Source organism: Eschrichtius robustus, chromosome 10 (assembly GCF_028021215.1).
Source record: "Eschrichtius robustus isolate mEscRob2 chromosome 10, mEscRob2.pri, whole genome shotgun sequence".
Classification (NCBI taxonomy): domain Eukaryota; kingdom Metazoa; phylum Chordata; class Mammalia; order Artiodactyla; family Eschrichtiidae; genus Eschrichtius; species Eschrichtius robustus.
Genome location: NC_090833.1, coordinates 33,998,877 through 34,025,982, shown reverse-complemented (window position 1 = coordinate 34,025,982; position 27,106 = coordinate 33,998,877). Strand labels below are relative to the sequence as shown.

Genomic DNA, 27,106 nt, shown 5'->3' with positions numbered 1-27,106 from the left:
GGACTTGGGGACCCTCGGCTCCCCTGTGGCTTGGGCAAGCGGCCGGGGCTGCCGTGTCCCCGCCGGCCACGAAGGCCGACTCCGCCCGGTGCCACGCGGTAGAACGCGGGCCCGCCGCGATTCTGCCCCCCGACGAGGATCCTCGCAGCACTTCCAGCCCCACCCGGTCAAGGAGACGCGGGACTCGGGCTGTTGGCCCCACACGGTGCGGAGGAGCGGGAGGTGCACCCAAAAGCCCTCGTCCCGCGTTCTCTACAAGTCTCCCGCCTTCGCGGGTGTCGGGCAGGCCTGGCCGGGCCGAGCCTCCGCAGAAGGACTTGGCCTTAGGGACCCCCGAAGCCGGGCTGTAAAGTCCCCCCCTCAGCCCTCCCGGCAAACGTCCAAGCGCGGGCTGGAGACCCGCCTCCGGGCGCGTCGAGGAGGGACCCCGGGGTCTCAGCTTAGCTGCGGGCGGGGAAGCTCCCGAGACGGGTCTTACATCAGCCACCCCCACGTGCGATCTGAAGGCGGGAGTAAGACACTCCCGTCCACCCCGCTGCGCTTTTTCCCCCCAGCCTCCGCCCCTCCTGCCGCGCCTCTCCCCTCCCGCCGCGCCTCTTCCCGCCCCGTCCTTGGTGCACCGCGGCCGCCGAGCCGAGCGGCGCCGCGCGGGGCCGAGTCGAGCCGAGCAGCCACCCGCGACGCGTCGCCGGTTTAAGCGCAGTGCGGGGCCGCGGCCGGGGGCGGCGGTAGTGAGACAAGCGCTGCGCTCCAGCCCCCTTTTCCCTCCATGGTTTCTCTCCGCTCCCGTGAGTAACTTGGCTCCGGGGGCTCCGCTCGCCTGCCCGCACGCCGCCCACCGCCTGGGACCGCGCCGCCGGCCTCTGCTGCTAGCAGACCCCTTCTGACGGCCCTCGCTGCGCAGGCTGGGACGCCTCTCCCCCCTCCGCCCCCGCCGCGGAAAGTTAAGTTTGGAGAGGGGGGAAGAGAGAAACATGGACATGAAGAGGAGGATCCACCTGGAGCTGAGGAACCGGACCCCGGCAGCTGTAAGCAGAGCCCCCTTCGGGCGCCCTCTCCCCCGATGACTTGCATGTAATGGTGGCCACCTGCGGGGCCCCGACCGCGGGTTCGCCGGCCCGGCGCGAGGAAGAGCGCAGCTCGCGGGCTCGGACGGGGAAGGCGGGCGGGCGCGGAGGGGGGAGCGAGCGCGCGGGGATTAACTCTTTGGCGCCCACGGGCCCCCGCGGCCGTCCGGGGAAGGCGGTGGGGTGGGAAAAGCAAACTTTGAGCTCCTCGCCCGCCGGGGTCCTTTCCTGGAGGAGCGCGTATGCGTGTGGCCGGCGGCAAGGGAGGGAGGAGGGGGTTGTGTAACGCTGGGAGCCATGTTTGCAGCCTCCCGGGATACGCGGCCGGGCGGAGGCCCGGCCTGCCGAGAAGCCGCGCGGCCAGCCGGGGCTGGGCCCGTTGCGGGCCAGGCCGGGCTCCGCGCGACCCGGGCCGGCCGGGGAAGGGGCTCGGGCGGGGCGGGGGGTGGGCTCTTCCGGCCAGGCCTCGCGGTTGGCGCCGGCCCGGCTAGGTCAGGGGCCGAGGGGCGAGTAGGGGGCTCTTTGCCTCTGAGGGGGACGGGAAGTCCCCTCGGGCGCTGGGGGGCTTGGGCGGGCATGGCCTGGCGCGCGCGGAGCGGGGGAGGGGCGAGCTCGGGCGGCGTCGGTGGCGCAACCGCCGCCCCTCCCCAGGCCAAGTTTGAAAAAAGGACGCGGTTCCCGCCATTTTTCAAGCCTAAAAATAAAACTTTCTCCCGCATTTCTCTAGCTCCCTTTTTGCCCCCCGGGCCTTCCCCAGTCCCGGCCTCCCAGGGCGGGCCTTGCTCGGCCCGGGGCCGCCGGTGTGGCGTAGGCGGCTTCTCCCTCCCCCCGTGCCGCCGCGGCAGAGCCCGGGGGCCCCTGCCCGAGAGGCTGGCCCCTCGGTGTGGGCGGGCGGCGGCGGCTCCTCGCGTCAGCCGGGGCGCGCCACAGGCCGACACAGCGCCATGTTGGCGAGCGCTCGTCTCCCTCCGCCTCGTGAGCCGGCCTGCTGGCTCGGGCAGCGGGACCCTGCCCGTCCGCACCGGCGGTGGCTGTGGGCCGCTGCTCCCCGGGCCGAGCCTGCGGCTTGTACGGTGCCCGCCTCGCCAGGGCTTGGCTCGCTCTGGATGGAGCCGCGCGCTCCGGCCGCCGCCGACTCATCTCTTGGGCGCGCTGCCGTCTCCCTCCCCCCTTCTTAAAAGGGCAACGCCAGGCGGCCGCCTCCGCCCCGGTCGAGCGTCGGGGGTACTGGCGGGCCTCGGCTGGGCTCGCGGGCTGGGCGGCCTCTGTCCTCGCACGTGCTCCAGGGCCGCCGACCCTGGCCGGCACTCCCCCGCCGCGGCTGCGTGAGCGGCGGGTGGACGTTTAAGAATCGGCTTTCTTTTCTCCCCTGGCCCTCCCCGCGAACTAGAGCGCCTTCCCGTGGCCGGGTGCGGGGCCCTGTTTCCTGGCCCCCGCGCGGGGAGGCCGTGCCTCTGCCAGACCCCTTCTTCGGGTGAGTGGCGTCTTTTGGCCCTGGGGCAGCCGAGGGGAAGTCCTTCCACCTCGCCCCAGGCTGGCGATGGGCGCGTTTCGTGCAGTCAGGGAGCTATGGGTAACAAGTTGCCAACTTGTGGGAATTCGTCAACCGGCTTTCCCTTGTGTGCATGAGGTTTTGAATCCTTGAGGTCTCCACAAATGAGGTGCCGGGTCGCTGGACCTCGGGGGGATGGGCGTCTCGACTCGGTGCTCTGGGGTTTTAAGGTTGAGGTTTGACCTCAGTGGTCCCTTCCGTCCATCAGTCAGACATTTTGTGTCGGCCACGTACTAGTATATTGAACCGTTAAGCTTCTTCATACTGTAAAACTTGTAGAGTTGTGATCTCATTTTGAGGAGTTGTTAATTTAAGACGTTTGAATTATTACTGCGTAGTTTCAAATGAGGAGAATGTGGAGGAATTAGATTTAGCCAAATTTTCCAAGAGAAAATTACACATGGGTCTTCAAAGTGCCTTAAAATCTGGAATTTGAATTCTTTGAGGGTGCATAAAGTACCCTTAAAACACTCAGCTAAGAGCACTGTTGCTCCTTCTGGGAAATACAGCTGGGCTAGTTGTATGTGGAATTTGTATATGAAATAACTAATATATTGCTTTTTTAAAACATATATATGTACAAGCGTTAATTTTTCAAGAAATCATCTTAAGCCTTGCCCTTTTGCCCAAAACAGGCTAGAGTCGTGTGGCTATTTAACTTATACTGAAAGGTCAGTTTGTCAGTTGCAGTATTCACATATCAGGAACTCAAAAGCCACAGGTGACTAGTGGCTACTGTGTTGGACTGCACTCTCCTACTGTAATCCACTGTTTTTTGTTTTTTAATATATGACCTTTTTTTAAAATATCTTGACTTTTTTAAAAATGAATTTATTTTTGGCTGTGTTGGGTCTTTCTTGCTGCACACGGGTTTTCTCTAGTTGCAGTGGGGTGGGGGGCGGGGGGCTACTCTTTGTTGCGGTGTGCGGGCCCCTCTCCCGTTGTGGAGCACAGGCTCTAGGCATGCGGGCTTCAGCAGTTGTGGCGCACGGGCTTGGTTGCTCTGCGGCATGTGGGATCTTACCAGACCAGGGCTTGCACCTGTGTCCCCTGCATTGGCAGGCGGATTCCTAACCCCTCTGCCACCAGGGAAGTCCGTAATCCACTGGTTTTATTAAATAAATATTTGAGTACCAACAGTATGGCAGGGCCTGGAAAAGCAGTGTGAACAAGGCAGAGAGCAGTCCCTTCCCTCCTGAAGCTCAGAACCCAGTGGTGCCTGTTGCACTGTGCAAGTAAGGGGGCCTTAGGAGAGTGTCGTGGGAGCCAGCCAGGATTGTGGGGTAAAGAATGGCTCCCCTAGGGACTCTTACAGGGAGACTGAGTAAGAGTTAGGTTCTTAAGAGAGGAAAGCTCTGATCTTAAACTGAAGGTTTTGGGGGGTGGGGGGAAGCTGTAGGAAATTTTAAAATAAGAGTTTAAAAATGTTTTGCACAAAAGCATCATCTTTAAGGTAAATGAGACGTTCCAAGATGATTCTGAGTCAGCTAGTCACATGGCTCCATACGTCTGTTGTGGAGCCAGCTGTTAAAGAGTAGCCTTGACCTCTGGAATCCTGCAGTCTCTTGTCATTTGGGGAAAGAAGAAGAACCCTGTCTCTATTGAATGTATTGGTATAATGACAGGAGGCTCTTAAATGCACAACAGTGTATTCCTTGGTTGACCTTGATGTCATCAAGTGAGATCTAAGACTGAGGAGGGTAAGTGGAGGCTTGATCATAAGTGTTTTTGTTTTAAGACCAGATGGGCAAAAAAAAAAAAAAGACCAGATGGGCTTTTTTTTTCTGAAATGGAATATTTTTTTAATAAATTTATTTATTTTTGGCTGTGTTGGGTTTTCGTTGCTGCACGTAGGCTTTCTCTAGTTGCTGCGAGCGAGGGCTACTCTTTGTTGCGGTACGCGGGCTTCTCATTGCGGTGGCTTCTCTTGCTGTGGAGCACGGGCTCTAGGCACACGGGCTTCAGTAGTTGTGGCACACGGGCTCAGTAGTTGTGGCACACGGGCTTTGTTGCTCCGTGGCATGTGGGATCTTCCTGGACCAGGGCTCGAACCCGTGTCCCCTGCATTGGCAGGTGGATTCTTAAACACTGAGCCACCAGGGAAATCCCCAGATGGGCTTTTATTGTGAGTGTGGCTTTTTTGTTTTTATTTTATTTGGGGATTTGAAGAAGACTCTGGTAACACTTTACTTCTTGTGTTCTTTAGCCGAAGTACGTGAGACAGACCAAGATAATAGGTTCCATTTCACCTGTTATAAACCGGTATGCTCATTTCCCTAAGGGGGTGACTCATAAAGAAATATAATAATTCAGTTTTTTCTAAGTCCAAAACACCTCTTTATATAAGAGGTTTGTTCTCATAGTGGAAAAAATGGCTTAAGATGGCATTTTAAAATAATCTTCAAAAAGAACAGTGATCACTGTTTTTAAATAATAGGCAAGGATAGGAAATATTTTATACAAAATATTGTGTTGTCAGTTATTTCACTGAGAGCAAATTGTATAGTACTAGAACGTACCATGTATACCACAGAAATTGGTAGTGTTGTCAGATGTGAGAAGAGACATGCAGTAGCGAGATATAGATATTATCTATATCTAAATTTGTAATTTAGATATATTCCAGAATTGGAGAAAATACCTGTTCTTTATGTGAGGCCCTAATCTTTCTATTATGCCAAACATGCCAATGATACGAGCACCTCATTAACTATGAATGTAGGGGTATCTAGCTTTGATGTTAGCTCTGTTCCAGTCTTGTGTTCAAAGTTAGAAAGTCATGCAGTTCTTGTGGTTTACAATCAATGCCCCTGTGGAACACTGGTGGGCTGTATGCTAGACTGAGACATTTCATATCCCACAAATAAGAGTAGTTTTTCCTTAGTCCCAATTTACTAAAAAAAATTTTAATTTTTAAAATAACTAACGTGAGGGGACTTCCCTGGCATTCCAGTGGTTAACACTTCACGCTCCCAATGCATGGGGCACGGGTTTGATCCCTGACTGGGGAACTAAGATCCCACATGCCGCATGGTGCGGCCTTAAAAAAAAAAAAAAAAAAGGAAAAAAAAGACAACATAATGTGAGAAGAACCTTTCCCTCAACTTTTGGCATTTATTGTTGTGTCTGTTATGATGTGATTTTGAGCTCCGTGGGATATTCTAATTGGTTGCATAGCAGCTAATTGGGTTCTTTTCCTTGTATAAGGAATACAGTCTTCATTGAAGAAAAATTTGATACAGATAAGCTAAAAAAATAGTAGATATAGAGAAGGAAAAATTTAAAAACCCAGAAATCTCATACACACCCATCCTACCATCTAGACATTATGGTGTATAGTCCACGAGAATTTTTTTTTCTAAACTCAGACCATGCTATTAATGCATATAATATCTTGTTAAAATATAGTAAACATCTTTATCTTTCTGTGGCACAATTTATTATTTTACAGCCTCATTGTTAACATCCGCATAGGTCATAATTTAACCGTCCCCATTAGGTGGTTAGAAGGTTTTTTACTGTTTTAAGTAGTATTGAAATGAACGTTTTGTAATGTGAATCTCTGTCAAATTGCTTTCTAGAATGGTTCTCCCCACCAGTAGGGTATGAGTGTTTCCTTCCTTCATACCAACAGTTCTGCCATCCAAACACATTTGAGAACTGCTAATGTTCTATTCTACCGTCATTTTGCAAACATTATTTTAAAATAATAGTAGGGTGGAAGGTTTGAAGACTGGTTAACTCAGAAAGATGGAAATTATCAAGGGTGGCAGGAGTTACTTTCTACATTTTTGGACATATTTCCACATATTTTGCTTACTATAATAATCATGTATTTTCTAACTAAAAAAAAATTGATAACTCAATGATTTTTAATCCTCTGTATCTTCTTTTCCCCTCTTATAACAATTATAATTGATGATTATAGGGCTGCTTTTTCTTGATTAGAACCTCCCATTTATTCTGGGTCTAGATTGGGATGCCATGGCATTATATGTCCCCCACCCCATGTACCTTCCCTTGTAAGGCAGTCTGGATCCCTTCACCCTCAAGAAGGAATTGGGGGAGAGGGGAGGCTTAGTTATCTCAAATGCTGCTGACACAATGCCTGAGAGCAGACACCTTTTCACCAGGGTCCTGTTTAGAACTTTAGACTGGCTAGAAGGCTACTTATGGCAGGCTTTCCAGACCTGTCATCCTTGGGCACAGCCCTAAGTGGACCCTCCTTTGGTCTCTGCTTTCTGCAGTAATTTCCCACAGTGCTCTGTGCTTGTTTGTGGCTCGTCTTCTTACTGTGCCTCTGGAACTTTGTTCTGGGGTTAGCCCATTTCTTTACTACGTGCTTAACCTTCCTGGAAAAGTCTAGGGACATGATTTCACTGCTGTGCCATACAGCCCAGCCCTTGCCTGTACTCACCCCAATAAATTCTGTTGCCTCCTACTCATGGAGAAAATTAAAGGTCTCAGGTGTGCGTTCCCTGACTTCTCACTCTCCCACGTATAAACTTACCTGCACCTATACCCATCCTAGCCATCTCTTCTCCATAAAAGAGCTGCCCCATCCTCAATAAGAGTAGAATAACATCTCATTTTTAATAACTATATGCAAATACCTAGAATTTCCATATGTCAAGAAAGGTCACAAAAAAGTGTTGAGAGGGATTGGTTGCCATTTTAAATAAAGAACTCAAAACTCAGAGACTCTTAACGTTTATATTTTTTTTCACCTAGCAATAGATTGTGAGGAAACAATCCTTATTACAAAAGAAATTTCACATAAAAAGATAGCATGGCATTATATATAATAAACTTGGAAACATGTTCAATAGGGAGGATTGTAATTTATGGTGCATCCATACACTTTAATTTCTTTAGCCATTAAAAATATTTATAATTGTTAAAATATGCTAAGTAATATTGTTTCATCTTGCTGTATTTAAAATATACAAAGACTGAAAAAAAAAATACCGAAGTATTAAGTGACAAACAGCAATATGCTTTGCATTAATGTGATTATGCTTATGATCAGAAAGTAGGTTCTCTTCATACCCAGGTTTCCTCTGTTTCATCATCTGCTCATTCCCCTACAATCCTGACACAAACCCCAATGCCGTTTTTTCTGCATTTAACAGTTGTGAAGGCTCCTTCTCATACTGGGGTATGGTGGTAACTAAAATAGACATGACCCTGCCATCATGAAGCTTGATGAAATTTCAAGGCTAGCAGTGACTTTTTTTAAAAATTATTTTATTTTATTTTTAATATTTATTTCTTTATTTGGCCCCGCTAGGTCTTAGTTGTGTCATGGGGGATCTAGTTCCCTGACCAGGGATGGAACCTGGGCTCCCTGCATTGGGAGTGTGGAGCCTTAGTCACTGGACCACCAGGGAAGTCCCTAGCAGTGACCTTTTTTTTAACCTTTATTTTTTTTTAATAAATTAATCTCATCATAGAAGTGTTAAATAAGGTTATGGAAAAGTCCCCCAGCCAGTCACTTTCTCTCCCTGAGAAGAATATAAGAAAGTGAATGTGTGATATGTGACATAAATGAAAACATTTTATACATTTTGTACCTTTTTCATCATACATTGTATCCTGTAAATGAGTCCTTTGTTGATGGACAGTTACATTGTTATCTAATTTTTTTCAGTCATTTTTTTTTTCCCCCATCAGTAACTTCTTATGCCTTATTTCATAAACCTTTCTAGGTGTTTGAAACTAATGCTTCACCTTTGGGTACTACTGATTCTTCTCAAGTCACCTTTGCAGGATCCCCCGGGTTCCATCCTTGGTTCTCTTCCTAGGAATTCCATCTTTTCACTACTGTCTCTGCCCTGATGACTTCCAAATACAGAACTTAAACCTAGAACTCCCGTGAACTCCAGGCCCTCATGTCCAGCTGCCTGGGGATACTTTCACCTGGACTTCTCATGAGAACTTTAAACTTGGTATTCTTCGTGGTATTCATTATATACCTGCTCTCACCCCCACCCCATCCCCAAAGCTGTTCCTTCCTATTTCCATCCAGCTACATAGTTCCCATTTCTTTAAATCAGAACCTCAATTCCTCTCCATCATCTTTCATACTCAACAGTTAGATTTGCAGATTTGGACCACTTTAACATCTTTTTTTCCCTCCCAATTTCTCCTTGCTTCCTATTCGGCTATTTGGTTCAGCAGACTTGTTCTAACTCTTCGATGACTCTAGTTAAAGCGGAATTTTACCAGTTGAGAGAAATGTCCAAGAGGTACACCCATGGGCTGGGAGGCAAAATGGCTATCTAAATTCCTCCTTACTTGGCTTTTGGCATATTGGTGTCATTCTGTATAACGTTTTTGGATTCTCTGTCAGATATAGTCATAGAAAACCCCCCAAATCAAATAGAAACATTTAGTTATATTGCAGTATACTACTTAGGTTGGTGGGTGATTACACTTGACCTTTTTTTTAAATGATTTGCTGGTTTTACTCTTTTTTTAATAAATGTATTTATCTTTTATTTATTTATTTTTGGCTGCATTGGGTTTTGTTGCTGTGCGTGGGCTTTCTCTAGTTGCGGCAAGGGGGGCTACTCTTTGTTGCAGTGTGCGGGCTTCCCACCGCAGTGGCTTCTTTGGTTGCGGGGCACGGGCTCTAGGCGCACGAGCTTCAGTAGTTGTGGCACGCAAGCTCAGTAGTTGTGGCTCGCGGGCTTTAGAGCACAGGCTCAGCAGTTGTGGCGCATGGGCTTAGTTGCTCCGTGGCATGTGGGATCTTCCCGGACCAGGGATCGAACCCATGTCCCCTGCATTGGCAGGCGGATTCCCAACCACTGTGCCACCAAGGGAAGTCCTACTTTTTTTTTTTTTTAATACAAAAGAAATACATGCTTGTAGAAAACTTAGTACAGATAGGAATAAAGTAAATAGTAAAGGTCTTTGTCATTCTCCTACACCCTTTCCCAGAGGTTACTTTCTCAGTATTCACTATGCCCCAAGCACTACTTTCTATAACAGTTCTACTTCACAGATGAGGAAACTGAGACACAGATAGGTTAAGTGACTTGTCTAAGGTCACACAGGTTGTGAGTGGCAATGCCAGAATTCAACCCTAAGCATCTGTCTCTGGAGCCCAGCTCTCCTCAGTCTACCTTAAGTTTTCAGATGTGCTAATTTTCATCAGAAGAGGAAAGAATGTCCGAGGTAGCTAGAGAAAAGTGGAAGGAAGGGAAGAAAGAAGCAAAAGATATAATGGGCCTGTATGCATCCTGAAAGCAAGGCTTCTAAAGAGGAAGTAGAGTAGTGAGAAGTAGTGAAGAAGCAAGCAAGAAGTTGTGGTGTTGTGGGTGTCACTGACTCTCTAAATCAGTTTCCTTCTCTGTAACTGAGGGGAGGGTATGGTGGTACAAAGAAAAATGAGTAAATTCTCCATAAATGTTAGCAATTGCTAGAGTAGTATCCTTGGATTTTGTATAAGAGAATGAAGAAACTACTAGCCCCTATTTTCATTTTAGAACTATTAGCATCTCCTTCTCATACGTGCTTGATTAATGCTAATAAACGTGTTAGATTCACTGCAAGAATGCCTTTGGCAGTTAAAACTAATTTGCATCAGTGTAAATTTATCAAAACGTGTTTAAAACTTGCAAGTTTCAGAGTCAACCACAGAGCAAGAATGGCAGTAGGGATTATCATGGTAGATATTCACACAGTAGACTTTATTAAATAATCAGTATTCACAATCTTCAGATGTGATACCTTTGGATGGATTTGAATCCTGAATTTCAGGACCTCCAAATAAGGAGATTTTGTGGCCTGAAAAAGGAACCTAATGTCTAACAGTTCTCTCCCCTAGAAATATTTTCTTACATGTAACACAAAATGATCTTTGTTTTGAATTAAGGCCTCTTGCATCTTGATCTTTTCCTAGTGTCAAGATAATCTTAGTAAAGATTAATAAGACCAAAAGTAGAAATGTATAGTCCAGAAACCTGTAGCCACAATCTCTTAGTGACCTTGATGGGAAAAGTGAGGCTTTCCTCTTTTCCTTGTGTCAGTCTCCTGGGCCTTGAGGAAGACTCGGCCTAAAGGGGTTGCAGGGGTTGAGGGGGTATCTTCACTCCGCATTTGTAGTTAAAGCTGCCCCTTGCGGAACAGACTTGGGAAAAGGAATAAGGGGGATATCGTTTCTTCACTTATCTCGTAAGAACTGTAGTTTCTGTCTCTGGAAAGTAAAGAGTTTAAATCTTTATTTGTACCATGGTGTGACATTCCACCTTTGATATCTATTAGAATATTGTTACTAAAGGCTTAATCATTTTTCATTTATTTATAACTGTGACCTAGGTCTAAGTTGAGGCTGCCACTATATGTGGGTGGTTTGGTGGGTATTTATGGTTGGAGTTTTTGCATTGTGTTTTGTTTTCTGCATGTTTTTTAAAGCTTTTCTTCCCCACTTTGTCACCCACAGGTTCGAGAACTTGTCCTGGACAATTGCAAATCAAATGATGGGAAAATTGAGGGCCTAACAGCTGAATTTGTGAACTTAGAGTTCCTCAGTTTAATAAATGTAGGCTTGATTTCAGTTTCAAATCTCCCCAAACTACCTAAATTGAAAAAGGTAAGTGCTTTTTCTTTAACAGTAGAAGGGAAAACCATTCTGCGGAAAGGAAAAATATATGATTCTATCTGTAAGGAAGCATTTAGTGTAGCAGAAAGCATATGGCCTTTGGAACTGGGCAGATCTGGGATTGAGTTCCAGCTCTAACATTTTCCTGATGGGTAAATCTTACTCAGGTTACTTAATCTCTCTAAGACTCAGTTTCCTCATCTGTAAACTTGTAATACCACCTGACCTTGCAGAATTGCTATGATGTTTGGAAATAATACATGTTGGGTGCTCAATAAATAGTAGTTATGAAGAATAATTATTTTGTGAATATTACTTCTTTTTACGAATCTGTTGCTATGATGTTAACTCGTATTGTTCTTAGTATGCTCTGGTTTAGGAACCACAGGTGCCTCCCACTCTTAGTGTTTTATGTTGATTAAGGGAGAATTGAAGTATAGACCTTCCAAATTTGTAGTCTGTTATTTCAAACACATTATGTAATTCTTAATGACTAGGAAGTTTAAAATGTGTTGTGATTGACTGCAAGAGTTCATTTTAACAAAACTGCTGTACTTCCCTATCCTAGTTGACGGCCCATTGTTAGGGCTTTATTGGTCTAATTATAAACCAATCGCTGTCCCCTCTAACAACTCCCCCCCAAAAAAAAAAACAACAACAAACAAAAAACCTCAAGAAAAATGTTTTTTTCATGTCCTTGCACGTTGCCCTGTCACAAAGCCCCAGAATGTCAGAACTGGAAGAAACTTAGATCTTCTAGCCTTGTTTTACAGGCACAGCAGTAGACCCAGAAAGGTACAGTAATTTGCCTAAAGCCACCCACAGAAGTGGTTAGTACTGGAACCAAAGCTAGAACCCTTATCTTCCTATTTGCTAACCCAGTATCTTTTCCATTACATACAAAAATGTTTGTGGTCATGGCAGTGTTGCAGAATTCTCCACTGTTTACCTAATCTCTTTATTAGGGAGTTTAAGTTGAACCTTCATCTAAAAAAGATACACATAGAAAACTGAAATCAAATTGAGGCAAAGGACAGATAGGCTGTTCCTGTAGCTTGCTTGCTTGAATTCTGAGAGGGACTTGTTTTTTGGTTAAGTACGTGAATTAAAATCCAGAAGTGCTTTTTACTTATTTGCCTTTTTTAGGTAATAAATGCTCAGGAAGTCCTCATGAGTTTCAGGGCGACCCTCCTATCAGAAAGAATTCTGTTATGTTTAAATTTGTAAATTTTTTTTCTTTTTTTCTGACAGGCATTTCCTTTAGAGGTTCAAGTGTAATCCTTTTATGTTTGCATAGGTTATTGTGACATTGGAAGCTCTGATAAGCCCATAAAAAACTGATGGCTTTTTAGCCTGTATCTACATAAACTTGATGCTAGCAGGTCCCTACTATGTGTTTTGTGTTCTGTTCTACTTTCCTAGCATCCTGGTACATTTTCCTGAATTACTATGGTCTGTGTACTATCACACTTATTCAGAAAGTCAGTGTATCAGTGTATCAAATCCTTCTGAAGTCTTGTTAATCACTTACCTTGTAGGGTCAGAGAGGGAGGAATAGAGATATCTGTAAACCAAACTTAAAGGCAGATTGGGTGTTCTCACAGCTGATTTTCTTCCTACCCTAGAGCACAGGTTGTTTTTTTTTTTAACAAGAAACAGGTTCTGAAAGAAATTTTGGTGTATAAATGTTGCAGGTTTGCTAAATTTATACATTGATTTCATTTCAAAATAAATATGCCACTAAATGTTTGGCAGATTGCCTTGTTATCTCTTCTCCCTAAGATACTCATGTTGAAAGGATATGAATACTACATATGTCGATATTCTAACCGGCCAAGAGAAATTTTAGATATTTTACTGGACTGTCCCATCAGAGGGAAAAAAATGTATTGAAATGTTGCATTTTTCTCTTCCGAAATGCTTAATAACACCAAAGCAGCAGACTTACTGTTTTTTAAACTCATTCTTTCAACGAATATTTAAATTTTTAAAAGTTCCTCTATTCTGCATCATGTACTTCATTTCATTGCATGCCAGACTAAATTACATAAGTTGTCATGCTGTTCTAGGTAAATAGCATAGGGGGGAGCACATTGAAGCTAGCCTGACTGGCTTCAAATCATAGGTTCACCGATGTAACAGCTGTGTGATCTATGGGCACTTATATAGTCTCTTCATAGTTCATTTTTGTCATCTGTAAATGGGGGTAATAATTCTACCTACCCCATAGGGTGATTGTGAGATCAAATGAGTTCATGGATTTCTAGTGCTTTGAACAGTGCCTGAAGTACTATGTAAGGGTTAGATACAGTTACCATTGTTGTTGTTGGCAGTTAAAAGAGAATTGAAACTAGCTGTCTGGCCTTAGTTTTCTTCATCTGCAAAATGAAGAGTTTGAATTAGATGCTCTCAACCATCTTATTTTTCCAGGCTCCAATTTCTTTCACTCTAAGAGTCCAATATTCCTTGGTGAAGGCTCATTCCTTCATTGGCATACCACTTGCTGTGCTACTTGACCTGCAGCTAAGAAATTAGAGTGGGTTCTTACAAGGGCTAGTGCCAGGTTTGTGCAAGAAGTGTCCTCTGGGGAGTTGGTTTCGTCAACTCTGAAGCTGTTGCCCCAGTCCCTTTTTCCAAAGTCATGGAGCTTCTTTAAGGGCTTGTACCATTCCTGTAGCCTTCAGAGCAACATTCCCTGGTGGCTTCCAGATGTAGAACCCTATGGCGAGCCAGCACTGAACAGAACCAGATTAGGTTTCAAGTGGGCATTGTGAGCTTTGCTTGGCACACAGAATAGCTGCTTAGAATGCACAGACCATTTACCCTTCCTGGCAGGTATAGAGTATTACAACTTCTCAAAGAATTCTAATTTGCTTTGACCCACTTTTTAGGTTAGAAAATGTATTTGCTGATGTTAGGGGCCAGCAGACTGTTATAATTAGCAGCTGGTTAAGAAAATACAACTCTTCTAATCCTAACATGTCTCTCCTTCCCAGAAGTGTTCCTGGGATCTGTAAACTACTTATTTGGGTTTAATCAAACAAAATGAACACACATGCCCTAATAAAAAATAGAGATCATTTGATCTTGGTGTTTGAGAACTTTATTCGTTATTTATGACACTTAAATGATATGTGTTTCTCTGTGTGTATTTGTGTGCTGTGTGCATTTTCTCTTAACAGCTTGAGCTCAGTGACAATAGAATCTTTGGAGGTCTGGATATGTTAGCAGAAAAACTTCCAAATCTTACACATCTAAACTTAAGTGGAAATAAACTGAAAGATATCAGCACCCTGGAACCTTTGGTAAGTAATCAAGAATTTGAAAACCAGGACTTATTGGTCATTTTCATTTTCATATTTCTTTATTGTGAGGGAAATAATTGGAAATAATAATTGACTGAGAAAGTGGTGGTTTTTTATAGTACTTCTTATAGAAAGAGTCCAGTTTTAAAGAATCAGGGCCTCTTTAGTTATACGTGTTCCTGTGACTTTGCTCTCCCTCCCTTATTATTGTGGTAGCTTCCTTCAAAGGGGAATTCTTTTCTTTTTTGTCCTTTTTGAATGTCATATATTAACTATAGCCTTAAATATTTATCTTAAAATTGTTTCCCCAGACTGGCCAGACTGTTCTATATTATACTTTTACAGAAAAGGCTGTTTATATTGGGTGACATATCTGATCTGTAGATGGAACAGGCCAAGGGCAGCTCCAGTGAGTCTTAGGTCTTCTAATTCATGATCTTGTGCTGTAGCTGGATCACTGTTGCCTAAAGTTTTGCATGGGAACCCCCAGATTCTCCTCAGTCTTACATACTGGGACAAGCTATGGAAAGTTAAGTGCCAGTTGGGTTATAGACTTGCTGTGTGACCTTGGGCAAATTGCTTCTTCTCTCTGGGCCTCAGTTTCCTCACTTATGAAGCAGGAAGGATAATAATCCCTGCCTAACTTACCTCACTTAGGAGTTCTGAGAATAAAATAAGGTAATGCGCTTACTTTGCTTTGTAAGTTGGGAAGCTGTGTTAATGGGGGTCCAGTCTAGTGGAACTTGTAGTGACCAGAAAAGAGCTTCTGGAGGCAGGGGTTAATGCAGGGTAGGGGGTAGCCCCACAGCCTGTTCTCTTTGGCTGCCACCTGGAAATTCCTATGATTTCAAGATTGTTAAATGACTTTTTCCCCTAAATATGACATTCTATTCATAGAAGTAGAATTCTATTTTAATAAGGCTAATGAAACTCAAACTTGTTTCATATCACCCAAAGAAGTTTGTGGCAGCTTTCTGGGTTTTTTTTTGTTTTTTTTTTTTTTTTTTCTGTTATACATAAAGTCAGTATTTCCATCTGACTTAACTTGCAAACATTAATTGGGAGAGGGGCTATATAGCAGATAGGAGCTGTCTTTCAGGATCCAGCGGAGCAGAACCCAAGAGGATAAGGCATCCTTCTGCTATTTCTATCTTTTCTGATATCACAATATATTAAAATATTTGCACTTCATATCATTTGTACAAAATGTGCTGTTGATATTTCAAGAGAAGATAGAGTTAAATTATGACTTTTAATAAAGAGGATTTCCTGCTAAAACTATAGGGTCTTTTCCCTCCTAATAGTAATTGAGGCTCTGCTCCAATGTAGATTTAGTCACTGTTTACCGAGTCCCTTTGTTTTTCTGTTTCATTAAGTAGACCACATTTAGCTCATTTCTCATAAATGTTGGGAGCCTGTTCACCTTTGCTCCATGAATTTTGTCCCCTTTTTTCTGTTACCAGTTCACTTAGATACTTGGGCTCCCTCCTTTTTCACTAGTTCTGTTTTCCTCCAAATCAATCCCCATTTCCAATGTTTAAGCAAACATTTATTGCAGTTTGCTTTATTCAGGGATGTTAACATTTGCCCATTGTATCCTCATGTAATGCAGAGAAGAGAGAATGTCCTCCTTTTAGAAATGAGGAAACCAAGTTTAATTACTCAGCAGCTGCAGAATAAATGGGGAGTAGGGTTTAAATCCAAGTCCATCATTCTTTCCACTACCCTTGGGACCTGTTCTTCTCTTTTTAACCTATAAATTTATTCCATACCCAAATTGACCTAAGCTGGGGGTTCCAACAGGAGCACTAAATTAAGTGCTGATGGTCTCCCAGTCCCATGGGGTACTCTAAGCCTTTATTGTTTGTGTTAATGACAGGCTATCAATTTAGGGTCATTGTAAGCACAGGAACCCCTTCTCTTTAGAACCGAGCACCAGGCAGTACCTTTCCATGCTAAATCACTGGCCATTGCCTAATTCTCCTGGCAGCCTTAGTCTTCTTTGATGTTTCATCAGAAGCTTTTGTCAGTGTCCTAGCATTCAGAGGCAGAGCAGAAGCAAACATTGTGTGGGAGTTGTTCCTGACCTGCTCAGTGGTTTATTAGGGCCCTTTGGTGGCTATGAAAGTCTCAATCCCCTGGGGCAATGAAGTATAAGAAAAATAATCATTATAATATTTACCATTTTTGGAGGATCTTCTATGTACCATACACTGTAGTGGATGCTTTATGTATGTTATCTCATTAGTAATCCTCAACATTTCTATAAAATAGATAGAAATAGCATGGCCCTCATTTTACACATGAGGAAACTGAGGCTTAGGAGAGGCTGAATCCCTTGTCCAGAGTCACACACTTGGCTAGGGAGTGACAGAGCCACAGTGCCACACACCCAGGGCTGTCTGGGAAAGGCTGAGCTCCTGCCATTCTCCTGAACTTTCTGTTCAGATTCCTGGGGGCGCTAGGTGGGTCTCCTGACATTATAACTTCAGGATAAATAAAACTGTAAGAGAAGGTGAAGGGGGGAAATGTTGGGTCCATTTTGACTTCTGAAAGTATACTTCAGTGGGGAAAAACACCATCCTCATCCTCATCAACCACATACATTTTGAACACCGTCTACGTTGAGCCCAGTTCTTACAGTCAATGCAATGATTGTGAATGCCTCTGCTTACTACAGGGACATTAATCGAGAGACAAAGAAGGCATCAATTCAAACTTCCTTGGACACCTTTTTTAAGAGACCTGGGCCATCCAAACCATCCCCCAAAGCCCTTCTAAATTCTAAGAAGGCAAGCAAAATTATTGTTAATAAAATGTTTAATGTTTATTATGGCTAGCCTATTAGTTTTAGGCCAAATTTCTGAAATGGTAGAGTTGTGGTTTTTTGTTGTTGTTGTTTTTTTAAGCAGTATTTACACATTACATTGGGATCCTGAATAATCTGTGTGTAGTGTATTTTGGGCCTTAAAGCACAAATTTACTGCTTTAAACAATTCTAGAGTCCTACAATTATTGGGGGTTTTGTTGTTTATTTGCTTTCACTTCGTTTTCTAGCATACTGTTTGGCATGTCCGAATTATTCATAACGGGTCCTTTCTGAAGAAGTAGCAAAAAATGTCACAGATTCAGAGTTGCAGAAACAGGAAAGCCTTGGAGGCCCTGTGTACTAGGCTAGTTGATAGAATTAGAAAACGGGCTTGGAGCACTGTTGAGCATTAAAGATCTGGAGTTATATGTATTTTTGCACATCCATTCCTAGGAAATAATGTTGAACAGTAAATGGCTCATTCCTTTGAGTGAAGAATTTATACTGAGCCTCTGGGAAAGCTGCCTAAATATACTCGTGGTTCTATCTTAGCTGGTATAGAGTCAACCTTTCTGTGAAGAGAAAAGAGTTCTACAGTTGTCTGGGGTGGTATTTCAGCATTTTTTTCCCTCTTTGTCAAGAAGTCATACCTGGGCTTCTAGGGGTCAGGGGCTGTCCAGTAGGGAACCTCATCTGAAAGCTACATGACAGAAAAGCAGTCCTCCCTATGATCAGAAGGGCTGGAGACAGCTTTCTTAAGACCTCAGTGTACTGACTTACATAAGCACATTATTGGATCCACAAAACTCTTGGATCACTGTACATTGGTGTTTTGAGGAGTACATTTGCCTGTTGCTGTAACACTGTCTGTGTTCCATGCTTGGCTCCATGTTCCCAAGGGCTGTTCAGTGAGAATAAAACCAGTGTGGGAACCTCTTTGATCAGGAAGACGAAGATTTGTGAGTGCAGGGATCAGGAACCCCTTCCTCTAAAGGACCAGATAATAGATCTTCTAGGCTTTGTAGGCCATGCAGTCTCTGTCACAACTACTCCACTTTGCCATTGTAGCATAAAAGAAGCCATACATAATACATAAACAAGTGAGTGTGGCTGTGTTCCAGTAAAACTTGGTTTACAACTACGGGAGGCAGGCCGGAGTGGGCCAGCCGGCTGTCATTTGCCAAGGTCTGCTTTAGAGCAGAGATTTTCAGATGATTTTGTAACTCCCAAGAACTACACAGATACCTCAAGTCCTGCAGACAAGGTTTTGTTTCATCTTTGTTTCTTCCCAGGTCCTTGTGAATGTTGAAATAGATTTCCCAATAAAGCATCGAAGTCTTTAAACATAAACATTTATTTTTTTGCAACTTGCTTCATACAGAGATCCTCTCAGTAATTTTTTAGAGAATGGCAAACTTTTCTCTTGACTCAGAACCATTAAAAGTTAAATTTATGAAGCCGTATATCCATATGCCCCCCAAGCCCCTATTTTAAAAGGCACCAGGCCTCACAGTACTTCACATTTTGTGTTTACTCTTTATTGGTTTGCCCCCTCTTCTGCTCCCTATGAGGGTCTATTGTCACTTTCTGTTGCTGTCTCCTTACTTGCCTGTAATACTAACTCTGCCCTCTCAATCTCTTAATTCACCCTTAATCAAAACTTAATAGACCTGGTATTGAAATACTAGTACACTGATGTAATAACAAATGAAGATCTGAGTAGAATACGTGGACATTTTCCTATTCGCTTTGGCTGCTCAGAAAACTTCTTGGGCCAAGTTTTTAGATCTTAACTGTTTTAGATAGATGAAACTGAGGTTTCAAACAAAGAGGTATTACAACAAAACCTCAAGGTATGGTAAAATCAGAAGAAGTTTACATCAGAAAGTTCTGGTAATAGTGTCAATCTTTTCCCCCAAAATTAAAAGAGAAGAAAAGAGTGTAAAGTTTCTCTCCTTTTGACGTTTCAACTCTGAGTCCCCCTTCTTTTCCTCCAGCTTGCACTGACTCCTGTCTTCCCAGAAAATATCTACATCACCACACTTTGTGCTTTACTAGGTTCTGTTCTCGAGTGTTTCCCGTCTATGTCCCCAAGTAGAAACGTCAAGGATCTTGATGTTGATTGATTTGATTGAAAATTTTTTTTCCCTTCCTATTCTACCACCCCGGAGCACTGAAGACTTACTGCTTGATAACCCAGCAAGTTCTTATTGGTCATTTGATTACTCAAACATTAAAACCTAGTTTTGAACCAGATTTGTTAAAGTCTCTGTTTTGTCTCATATTGTAAAAAGATCCAGTTTTAATAAATATTTCAAATTCATATTTCTTAAGACTATTCATACTGCCAAAAGAAAACAGTTCTCTGAGAGGATAGAGGTAGAAGGAAAGGACTAATTAAAAATCTAGTGACCTAATATAAAGGTTGCAAAGGACGTGAAATGTTTTCCTATGTACAAGGCTGAGTAGGTAGCAGCTAATTGAATTCAGAGCCTAGAATTTTACCTCTTTAGGAGATGGGTTTTGTTGCTTATGTTCCTTTGGTTTAGTAGGTATGTTTCTTGATCCTTTTCCTCAGAAAAAGTTGGAATGTCTGAAAAGCCTGGATCTGTTTAACTGTGAGGTTACTAACCTGAATGACTACCGAGAGAGCGTCTTCAAGCTCCTTCCCCAGCTGACCTACCTGGATGGCTATGACCGAGAGGATCGTGAAGCCCCTGACTCAGATGCCGAGGTGGATGGTGTGGATGAAGAAGAGGACGATGAAGGTGAGTGGGCACAAAGCAACGTGCAGTGAACTTAATTTCTGCTTTCCAAAGGTCCTGATTAGACCACTGAATGCTCTTGCTATTGAGAAAAATAATTTATATCCATGCATGTAGGTGTTCTGTTAAATTTGGACCTCTTAGGGCATTGAAGTCTTCAAATGATCAAAATAGAAAATGGTTTGTTAGCTAATTAGTCTTGTTTTGGAGCCTAGAGATCATAGACTGCTTCAATCCGTTTTTTGAAGTACTTGTGGTTTATGGTTTACTAAAAGGACCATTGCCTCAGGTCTCCTGCCTTTCTCCTAGCTGTTTCCCTTTCTTGGCTACTGCCTACTTATCCTTATCAACTCAGCTTTGTCAACACTTCCGGGAAGCATTTTATGATGCTGGAGACCTAGGTCCTTGTATGTGCCAGAGCATCCCCTTGTTTACCTCTTTCGTAACAGTTGCCACTCTGCTATTCTTGTCCCTTCCAACTATGCTATGATTACCTTCTTCTTTTTTTTTTTTTTTTTTAATTAATTAGTTGGGTGCGTCGGGTCTTAGTTGCGACATGCAGGATCTTTCGTTGCAGCATGCCGGCTCTCTAGCTGTGGCTTAGTTGTCCCACGGCACATGGGATCTTAGTTCCCTGACCAGGGATCGAACCCTCGTCCCCCACATTGGAAGGCGGGTTCTTAACCACTGGACCACCAGGGAAGTCCCTATGATTATCTTCTTATCTCTTTATTCACAGGGCCTAGCACTTGGTAGGTACTTGGTACATGTTTTTTACATTCAAATATAAATATCTTTCCTGCTTCGATATATGACTATAGAGTTTTAAAAGGTAATGATTTGAAAGCACTATGAGTTGGATTCCATTTTTCATTAATAAAGGAAATAATTTCTAGCTATAACATGGAATTAGAATATACTTTTTATTTTTGACATTTGATCAAGGTTTTTTACATCCTGTTGTCTTTAAGAATCTTTGTATATTTTCTACCCAAACTATCCCTCCTGATTAGCTTGTGCTTTCCTTGCACAGTGACTTGTTTACTCTGAGTCACTCTTAGGATAAATGGTTTCTCACCTGAGTGGCTTAGAGGAGGCAGAGCTATTAGTGTGATCACATCAATCAGCATGAAGAAAACTTATTCTCCTAGAATTCCTGATGTTGCTGGAATTTGCAGCATTACTGTATTTGAAGCATTATTTTTGATATCTCTTTAAAGATGAAAGTTTCTAAGACAGAAATGGTTAAGAAAAGTGGAGAACATCATCAGGCACCTCAGTTGCAATTAATGGGGTAGTACTTTGGAAGCATTTTACAGTTTTGTTTTGCAGCAGTTTTGAGACAAGGCAAAAAGAGATGGGATGTTAGATGGTAAAGTGGACGCTGAATAGGATGTTTCATCTTGTTCCAAATGTTTACATCACTTAGTCCCTTCATTGCTGGTTCTCAGTTTTTCTTAAAAACCAGTCTGGTTGTCCATATTTAAGTCCACCTTAAATGGGTTGAGCAGCCACCCATGGGCAGGAGCCTGTAAAGAAAATTCCTTGGAGAGTGGAAGGCAGTTCTTGAGAGCAAGATCAGTCAGGCAACAAGTATTTGAGAATTTCCTATGTGCCAGGCTTTTAAAACTATCTAAAAATAGTTTAAAAAAAAAACCAAACATGGTTCCTGTCCCTTGGAGCTTACTGTCTACTAAGAAGAGAAATGTTAAGTAACCATAACTAAATAATCACAAGTGAGCAAAGTGTGTGGTAATGGAGAAGCACCAGGTGTGTGAGGGCATAGGAGCTGAGACTGGGGGTCTGGGAAGTTGGCCTGAGGAAGTGATGTTTAACTGAGACTCAAAGGCTGAGCCAGTGTTAGCCACACAGAAAAGAAAGGGAAGAGCATGTGGGGTCCAGAGGCAGGAGAGAGCACAGCGAGCTCCAGGACCTGGAGAGGTAAGAACTAGTTGACGAGAGGCCTGCACCAAATGGAGTAGAGACACAGGACACAGGTGCCTTTCAGCCTGCCTGGCTACCACCACTGCCCCCACCCCCATCCCCATCATGGGGTTATTATGGGTGTTTCCCAGGTTCCTGATTTGCACAGCTGGTTTGTGGTGGTACCCTTACCCGAGAGAAGGAGGTTGGTGGGTCTTCTTTGTTTTGTGTGTGTGTGTGTGTGACTTTTTACTATGGAGAATTTCAGACATAGACGAAGGTAGAAATAACAGTAAAACTAACTTTAACTTTCATGTTCCCATTACTGAGTTTCAGCCGTGATCTGTTCACACCTGATATTATTTTACACACACACACACTCCTACCCACTTCTCCCCTTCCTTATTTTGAAGCAAATCCTAGGCATTGTATCATTTCATCGGTAAGTATTGTAGTGTACACTTGGTCCGCCAGGACTCCTGGCCTGTGGATTTTATGGGGCTCAGGTCAAAGGGACTGAACCTCAGCAACTTGCAAGAAAGGAGGTGACTGTAGTTCGTGGTTTTCCTTGACATTGGCGTGGCCCAGCATTTGTCCTGTGGACCAACCCAAAGCTCCCCACCACCTGAGTAGGTGTACCTTGTGAGACACACAGGGTATTTGATGTATTCCTTTTGGACTGTTTTCAGAAGGAGAAGATGAGGACAAGGAGGAGGATGAGGATGGTGAGGAAGAAGAGTTTGATGATGAAGAGGATGAAGATGAAGACGAAGATGTAGAAGGGGAGGAGGATGAAGATGAAGTCAGTGGGGAGGTCAGTGCACCTCTTGCTGCCCTGCTTCCCATTTGTAATTAAAATAAAAGTGTGGATTGTTTAAAAAAGAAAAGTCTTCTGAAGAAATTAGTATACTTATAAATAGACTAATAGCAGTCTGATTAATTTAGCTCTTGTCCCCCTTTTAGTAAATACTAAATAGAATACTTACTGAATGCTAACTAAACAGTGCTTGGCTCTGCAGAGTAAGTTTTGACCCTTTAACTTTGGGAGGCAGCAACAAGTTGAGTATTCATTCAGTAGGGTGAGAAAACTGGAAACACTGAGAACTGATGGGATGTCCTCCCCTTTGTTGTATTGAAGTGAAGGGTATGTTTACCAAGTCTGAACTTCTTGTATATCCAGCTTAATGCAGTAAATGCATTATGTACCTGCTGTGTTAAAGAGTTGAGGATGAAAAGTTGAAGAAAAATGTGGTCCTGCTCTGAAAGAGGCAGGTAGTCTAATTTATGGGACAGGCAGTAATAACAGTTATCTCTGAGGAGCTGAATACCATAGAAGGATAGGAGAAAGGAGTGACTTTGACCCTAAAGGGGACTTGTGAATACAGGCCAAGAAAATTAGACATCATCAAAAAAAAAAAAAAGTTCTTTTGTAGTACAAACGTAAGGCTGAGCATTTGTATAATCTCATAGGTATCTAATGAAATTAAGTTTCTTTTTTTTTTTTTTAATCTTCCATTTTATTTATTTTTTATTTTTATTTATTTATTTATCTATCTATCTCTCTATCTGTCTATTTATTTATTTATGGCTGTGTTGGGTCTTCGTTTCTGTGCGAGGGCTTTCTCTAGTTGTGGCAAGCAGGGGCCACTCTTCATCGCGGTGCGCGGGCCTCTCACTATCGTGGCCTCTCTTGTTGCGGAGCACAGGCTCCAGACGCGCAGGCTCAGTAATTGCGGCTCACGGACCCAGTTGCTCCGCGGCATGTGGGATCTTCCCAGACCAGGGCACGAACCCGTGTCTCCTGCATTGGCAGGCAGATTCTCAACCACTGCGCCACCAGGGAAGCCCGAAATTAAGTTTCTGAAAGAAGCTTTTTATAAGAAAGGGAATATGGAAATCTTTGTCCAAACCTGCTTTGAAGTTTTTAAAATTATTTCTGGAGTTATCCATTGTAAGTTGTATACTAATTAAAGATGTCTTTAATTAGTCTTTAATTAACGCTTACTTCTGAAAAGCGATTTTTAAAGAAAAATTTTTTTTTTTTTTAAAGGAACTCCTTTATTTATTTATTTTTGGCTGTGTTGGGTCTTCGTTTCTGTGCGAGGGCTTTCTGTAGTTGCGGCAAGCGGGGGCCGCTCTTCATCGCGGTGCGCGGGCCTCTCACTGTCGCGGCCTCTCTTGTTGCGGAGCACAGGCTCCAGACTTGCAGGCTCAGTAGTTGTGGCTCACGGGCCTAGTTGCTCCGCGGCACGTGGGATCTTCCCAGACCAGGTCTCGAACCCGTGTGCCCTGCATTGGCAGGCAGATTCTCAACCACTGCGCCACCAGGGAAGCCCCAGAAAATGTTTAATTAAGCTTATTAATTTAAGAAAAACCAGCAGTTCTCAGTATATTAAAGTAGATAAAAGTAACGTTACAGTTTTCTCTTTGAATGAACTGTTAAATTTAATTGACAATTCTTGTTTTTCTTCGTACTTCTTAACTTGGCAGAATTAATCTAATAATGATATGCTATTTACCATTCTTTAGGAAGAAGAATTTGGACATGATGGAGAAGTTGATGAAGATGAAGACGATGAGGATGAAGATGAGGATGAGGATGAAGGTGGGTTAATGCATGCACTTTGGTCCCTATCAGTTAAAGATCAAGGGGAATGTCCATTAATTTAGAATTTGAAATCACTGAGAAGAAAATAAAATGCGTTTGGCCCTGGTGGTCTTCAGAAGCACTTGTAAAGCCCCATTAGTGTGTGTGTACTGGTTCACCCACCTGCTCTACAGCAGTTAGTAGTGCCTGTATGAGGATAGGCGGCCCCGGCCTCAGTCCCCACATGTTGTGTTTTTAGACCCCATCGTTTGTGTTACTGTTAGGCATGAGATTTCTGTGTTTGGAATTTTTCATTAAAAAAAATCTTAATTGGATTTTAATCTTTGCAGGGTAGATAAATAGCACCTTTCTAGTTTTATTGGTGTTATTCCTTTCCCCACCACAACCAAAACCAGTGAAACATCTGTTTATTTATTAGAAAGTAGATTCTAACGCTTGTATAAGTTTCAGAGTACTGGGTTGTTTGCTGTGCTTTCTGTTGGTTCATACTTTCTCAGCAGCATCTTCTCTCTGTGCAAGTCACAGGACTAAAATTACTTTGGATACAGCAATGATTAGGACCTGGTCTCTGCCTTCAGGGAGCTTTTTGGAACACAATTTAGTGCAGATTTAGCTAATTTCGTTAAAGTAGCAATGAGTTTTTACTAGTTGAAAAAAACAGAACGATGTGTAGGTCTCTGTGTCTCAAATAGTTAAGGAGTCTAAGAAATCTCTTTTTAGTTAATATAAACTTGCAACAGTTTGAGTCTTGCCACGTTCTAGGCTAAATACTTCGTGCTATTTCATTTAATCCTCAGAATAAACCCTATGGAGTCAGTGCCATTGTCCCCATTTTACAAATGAGGAAATAGGCTTAAGGGGCTCCAGAGTCCTTGCTATTTATTTTAGTAACTGCTAATGTCTGATTTGGGGGACCAACAAGTGTAAGAAAAATAAGAAACATTTGGTTAGACAGCAACTTAACTTGAGAAAACTGAGTTAACTTTGCTGTGATTTGAGGTGTTGCTGTGCATTTTACCCTTCTTGGTTCCATGCCTACTATTTATGCTTCTTAGAATTAAAACTTCTTAATTAACAAACAACCTGTCGATTTGACCAAGCTTACATCATTTTTTATCTCCCAACCGTTAAAAAATTAATTGTTGTTACCTCTGTTAGCAATAATTAGGCAAAGTAAATGCCTTTCCAGTTGTCTCAAAATGAATTTTTATTATTGTACAGAAGAGGAAGAAAGCGGGAAAGGTGAAAAGAGGAAGAGAGAAACAGATGATGAAGGAGAAGATGATTAAGACCCCAAATAACCTGCAAAAAAAGAACTGTTCAGTATTGGTTGGACTGCTCACATGGATTTGGTAGCTGTTTAAAAAAAAAAAAAAGTAGCTGTGATACAAACCCCAGGACACCCACCCACCCAAAGAGCCAAAGAATAGTTCCTGTGACATTCCGCCTTCCTCCATTTAGTCCCTCTTGGAAATCCACCACCAAGCTTGGGGACTTCACCCCAACAAAATTGTAAGCATTGTTAGGTTTTCGTGTAAGACTCTTGCGGTAGCGTGGATAGCTGTGATTGGTGAGTCAACGGTCCGTGGCTGCCAGTTACACTGAGATTGTAACAGCATTTTTACTTTCTGTACAACAAAGAAGCTTTGTAAATAAAATCTTAACATTTTGGGTCTGTTTTTTCATGCTTTTCTTTTCTTTTTAATGAAATTTTTTTTACATTAGGACATTTTATGTGACAACTGCCAAAAAAGTATTTTTAAGAATTTAAGTGAAATAAACACATTCCTCTTTGGTAAAGCCTAGTTGTATGCTTACATTTGTAATTTAAGACTTTGATTGTAAGCCTGTGTTGAAACACACTAAAGAACTGGTTTCTTTGGTGTTTTTATATTAGTGGTTATTGAGGGGAAATACACAAGTATGTAGGCTCTTTGAGCATTTAACTCTAATCCTCGTTCTTGATGACTGAGAGTAATGAGGTAGACTTTTGAAAAATAATGTTTGAAATTCAATGCTCTGGGACCCCTGAAAGCCAGTAAAAATAATGTTAGATTCAAATAATAGATGAATTAAGTAAAGGAGGGTAGTATAAAGGAGAAGGCCTTACTCTGAGTCCCAGGAGATCTGAATTCTAGTTCTGGCTCTGCCACTGATTTCCTGTGTGACCTTGTGTTGCCCTCTGGACTACCTCCCAGTCTATAAAGTTCAGGGAGTGTGACCAAATGGCTTCGGACAGGAAGGTCTGAAGAAAAAAATGGGCTTTGCACAAAGGCTGAAACATGTAGGGTTCGACTGACAGGTGAACAGGGTATGGTTTGTTATCAAGACAGGTGAGCTAAGGAGGAATGACATGTGAAAAGCTTGGCTGGGGGGGGAGGGGCGTGGGTACACACTGCCTGAGGTCAGCTTAGCTTTTTTTGCGGAAGATGGAAATTTGCTCTATTCTTACAGATCTTAAAGGGATTT

At 43.0% G+C, this 27,106-nt stretch overlaps 1 protein-coding gene across 1 annotated transcript; it reads left to right on the top strand.

Moving 5' to 3' along the window:
* The first annotated feature begins 628 nt into the window (after positions 1 to 628).
* On the top strand, positions 629 to 26,308 carry ANP32B (acidic nuclear phosphoprotein 32 family member B). The gene is made up of 7 exons (XM_068551804.1): positions 629 to 1,028; positions 11,069 to 11,218; positions 14,410 to 14,532; positions 19,920 to 20,109; positions 22,719 to 22,843; positions 24,559 to 24,634; positions 25,859 to 26,308. The coding sequence occupies exons 1-7, from the start codon at positions 975 to 977 to the stop codon at positions 25,924 to 25,926; spliced, it is 786 nt and encodes a 261-aa protein (XP_068407905.1). The 5' UTR covers positions 629 to 974; the 3' UTR covers positions 25,927 to 26,308.
* Positions 26,309 to 27,106: the final 798 nt, after the last annotated feature.

What these genes read in the sequence shown, in the direction of transcription:
- ANP32B (XM_068551804.1), top strand. Translation starts at nt 975, where the DNA reads ATGGACATGAAGAGGAGGATCCACCTGGAGCTGAGGAACCGGACCCCG. An exon ending in TGAAGAAGAGGACGATGAAG is followed by an intron (nt 20,110 to 22,718) that starts GTGAGTGGGCAC and finishes GACTGTTTTCAG; the next exon opens with AAGGAGAAGATGAGGACAAG. An exon ending in AAGATGAAGTCAGTGGGGAG is followed by an intron (nt 22,844 to 24,558) that starts GTCAGTGCACCT and finishes ACCATTCTTTAG; the next exon opens with GAAGAAGAATTTGGACATGA.